Genomic DNA, 3,981 nt, shown 5'->3' on the forward strand with positions numbered 1-3,981 from the left:
GATAATTGTTTAAACCTCAATTTTCGCATACAATTTGATTATTCACATTATTTGGTTTAAACATATGCACAGGAGCACTTCAGGAAGATTATTGTAATCCTCATAATTGTTGTTTTTAACAGCTCCAATTGTTTTTAATAGCTCTAAACTAATCAACTTATTTTAAGATTTTTTATTAGCTAGTTTTGGCCACAACTTCTTAATTATTGGTTTCTTTCTTTTATGATGACATTTCATATGTAAGGAATTATTATACTAATATTCAAGTTGTGGACATTAAATATATTATAACATTAATAGAGTATTATTGTTTTACTACCTTATTCCCTCAGCGTATTAGCGCCACACATTGTATCATTACTAGCTGATGAGCTGGTGTTCCTTCCTAGTAGAGCGCTTCTCTCTTTGTATGCAAATTAATATGACCCTAGGGAGGTCTCCCTATGGGTGATGGGGGAAACGAGACGTGGTGCTTAGAGTGTGCTTAGAGGAAAGTGGCTGCACCTCACTGACGAGGCCCATAGTTAGCCAAAATGATCATCTGGGGATGTCATGTTAATTGTTCAGAGGAGAATTACCTGGTATTTCAGGGCTGGACTGACCATACTTAGCGGGATCAGACTGATATACTTCTGGAAAGTTTTACTCTGTGAAAAGCACACTGGTCTAAAAGAGTGGTTGGTAAATTGCCATAGAACTAGCTGATGAGCTCTTGTTCGTTCCTGGTAGAGTGCTTCTCTCTTTGTATGCAAATTAATATGACCCTAGGGAGGTCTCCCTATGGGTGATGGGGGAAATCAGTCGTGGACTCCTTGCCCAGTGTGCTTAGAGGAAGGTTGCTGCATCTAACTGACGAGGTCCATAGGAGGTCAAAACGATCGTCTGGGGTTGTCATGTTCTAAAAGAGGCTGCTCCTCGGTGGTAAATCACCATAGAACTACTTGATGAGCTGTTGTTCATTCCTGGTAGACCGCTTCTCTCGTTGTATGCAAATATATATATATTTATATATACAGTATATGAGCCCTAACATTTTACTTCAGGTTTCAGGTCATGCTATTTTTTCTAGTGCTATTTTGGCTTTTGCTGGAGCGCAAGCGATAACTTTCAACTATATGAGCGATGTTTAGCGTGGTTAGTGATATCCATTGAAAGTATAACACGTGCTAAAGGGATGTCAGCTACACTAAACCTTCTCTAATAAATTTGTTTTACTATGCAATTTTAATACGAATTTGCACACTAATTTTAACACGGCCCAGCAATATTGATATCTCACACTGTGCTATAATTAGTGCTCCACTTATAATCTGGACCTATGTGATCATACCAAGCATGTTAGACACTTATTTGCCTGTGTGTAAATAGCAAGTATGTTTCAAAATATTTTAAATTCAACTAGAAAAATTACAGTTATAGTTTATATTACTCAAAATGTAACGAAATACAATAAAAAAGTAAAATAATCACATATTGTTTGAAAGAAAATGTTATTTGAATGGAAAGGTTTTACTGTTTTTAAATTATTTATGCTAAGGCACCATCAAACTTAATTTTTTGTTTTTAAATTACTAAAACTATAAATCTCTATAACTGTTAAAATGTTCTAGAACCTAATATAAATTACAATTAGTTATAAAGCAACTTTTTTTTCAATAAAACAACAAATTTTAGAAAATACAATAGGGTTGACAGTAAAAATTCACTTTTATTTATACACACTAGTTTTAGCATTTCCTTTTAAGAAATCGGTTGAAAGCCTTTATAACATCATTATTCCTAAAACTATAAATTATTGGATTAAGCATTGGTGTCATAACAGCATACAAAAGAGACACCAATTTATTTGTTTCTAAAGTTTCTTGTGAATTTGGTCTAACGTACATATAAATACCAGAGCCATAATAGATGCAGACTACAGTAAAATGCGAAATGCATGTTGAAAAAGTTTTTTTTAAACCCGTTTTTGAGGTCATTATAAAGATACCCCTTATTATTTGTATATATGATACTGCAATAACAATGAAAGAGCTAATAAGAATAGCTGATGAAATAAGAGATCCTGATAGTTCAATATGACTTGCTCTTAAGCAAGATAACTGTAAAAGAGGAGCTATATCACAAAAGAAATGATTAATAATGTTGCTACAAAAACATAACTGTGAAACAAATACGGAAGGCAGAAGAGGAGAAAGGAATCCTCCTATCCATGACCAAAAGACCAACAATCTGCACAACTGGTGTTTCATAAGCGTTGAATAATGAAGAGGGTAACAAATTGCAGCATATCGATCATAAGCCATAGTTGCAAGAAGTAGACATTCAGTTGCTCCCAAAGAAATGAAAATATAAATTTGGAAAATACAGGTTGAGAAAAGAATAACCTTATTATCTGATATAAGATGGTATAATGTTCTTGGAATTACTGTGGTTGTATACAAACATTCTAGGAAGGAGAAATGGCCCAAGAAGAAATACATGGGTGTGTGGAGACAGGAGTCTACTGTCACTAATGCAATAAGGACTATATTTTCTACAACAGTAAAACTGTAAGCAAGCAAAAGTGCTGGTGTTACCCAAATCTTTATTATAGAAAGACTGGAAGCACCAAGTAAGATGAATTCCTTTGTCATGTTGAATTGATTCATTTTGTTAAAACATACTTCTGAAAAACAGAAAGAAAACAAAATTGTATTGATAGAATTTGATAATGATAGAAATACAATGGATATATGATAAAGTATAATGGTATTCTACTAATACTTTGACCAGAAACAAACAACAACAAAAAAAGCAAACGAGGGATGCTCTTGAAATCTGTGTATCTTATTAAAGGGACACTAAGGGGCCTATTTATCAAAGGTCTTGCGGACCTGGTCCTACAGTGCGGATCAGGTCTGCAAGACCTCGCTGAATGTGGAGAGCAACAGGCTCTCCACATTCAGCGAGGTCTTGCGGACCTGGTCCGACAGTGCGGATCAGATCCGCAAGACCTCACTGAATGTGGAGAACAATACGCTCTCCGCATTTAACATTGCACCAGCAGCTCACAAGAGCTGCTGGTGCAATGCCGCCCCCTGCTGACTCGCAGCCAATCGGCCACCAGCAGGGAGGTGTCAATCAACCCGATCGTACTTGATCGGGTTGATTTCCGGCAATTCCTGTCCGCCTTATCAGAGCAGGTGGACAGGGTTATGGAGCAGCGGTCTTTAGACCGTTGCTTCATAACTGGTGTTTCTGGCGAGTCTGAAGACTTGCCAGAAACACGGGCCCACAAGCTCCGTTCGGAGCCTGATAAATGGGGCCCTAAATATTAAATTCATAATTATTATTATTTATGCCAATATTTTACACAATGCTATACAAAAGTACATTACAATCATGAGGGTATAATACAATACAAATGTACAATGAGACATTGTGTACGATTATACAATATACATGATTACATTGACATTGAAATACATAAGCAAAAGAAGAAGAGCACCCTGCCCTTGAGCATAATCAGTTATTGTTGCACCTTTATACAAATTGAGCTACAGTTAGAGAGGCTCTTAAGCTTACAATTTTAAGTAAGTACATGAGAAGGTTGAGGGAGAGCGAAGCATAAGTAGTAAAGATATCTTAAAGTAAGTTGTATTCGTTCTTGAAAGGATATGTTTTTAAGGAACACTTGACGTTTTTGAGAATAGAGGAAAGTCTGACTGAGCAAGGCAAGGAGTTCCATATGATAGGTGCAGTTATAGAAATATTTTGCAGGGGACAGTGTGAAGAAGAAGGTCTTGGGCAGAGCTTAGGGGTTGGCTGGGGAGTATTTGCAGACAAGGACAGAGATATAAGAGGGAATCCACTGGAAGTGTTGGCAAAGAGGTGCAGCAGATGTGGAGCAATGTTTAAGAAATATAAGCCTGGCAGAGGCATTCATGATGGATTGCAGTGGGGACAGGGGGTAGCTCGGGAGACCAGATAACAAGAGTTGCA

The 3,981-nt window shown here is 36.7% G+C and overlaps 1 protein-coding gene across 1 annotated transcript; it reads right to left on the reverse strand.

The window, feature by feature from the left end:
* Window positions 1-1,727: 1,727 nt before the first annotated feature.
* LOC128647006 (olfactory receptor 6N2-like) lies at window positions 1,728-2,633 on the reverse strand. Its single transcript, XM_053699816.1, has one exon. The coding sequence runs from the start codon at window positions 2,631-2,633 to the stop codon at window positions 1,728-1,730; it is 906 nt and encodes a 301-aa protein (XP_053555791.1).
* Between the last annotated feature and the right edge of the window lie 1,348 nt (window positions 2,634-3,981).

The sequence above is a fragment of the Bombina bombina genome, chromosome 2 (genome assembly GCF_027579735.1).
Source record: "Bombina bombina isolate aBomBom1 chromosome 2, aBomBom1.pri, whole genome shotgun sequence".
In the NCBI taxonomy this organism is placed as follows: Eukaryota; Metazoa; Chordata; class Amphibia; order Anura; family Bombinatoridae; genus Bombina; species Bombina bombina.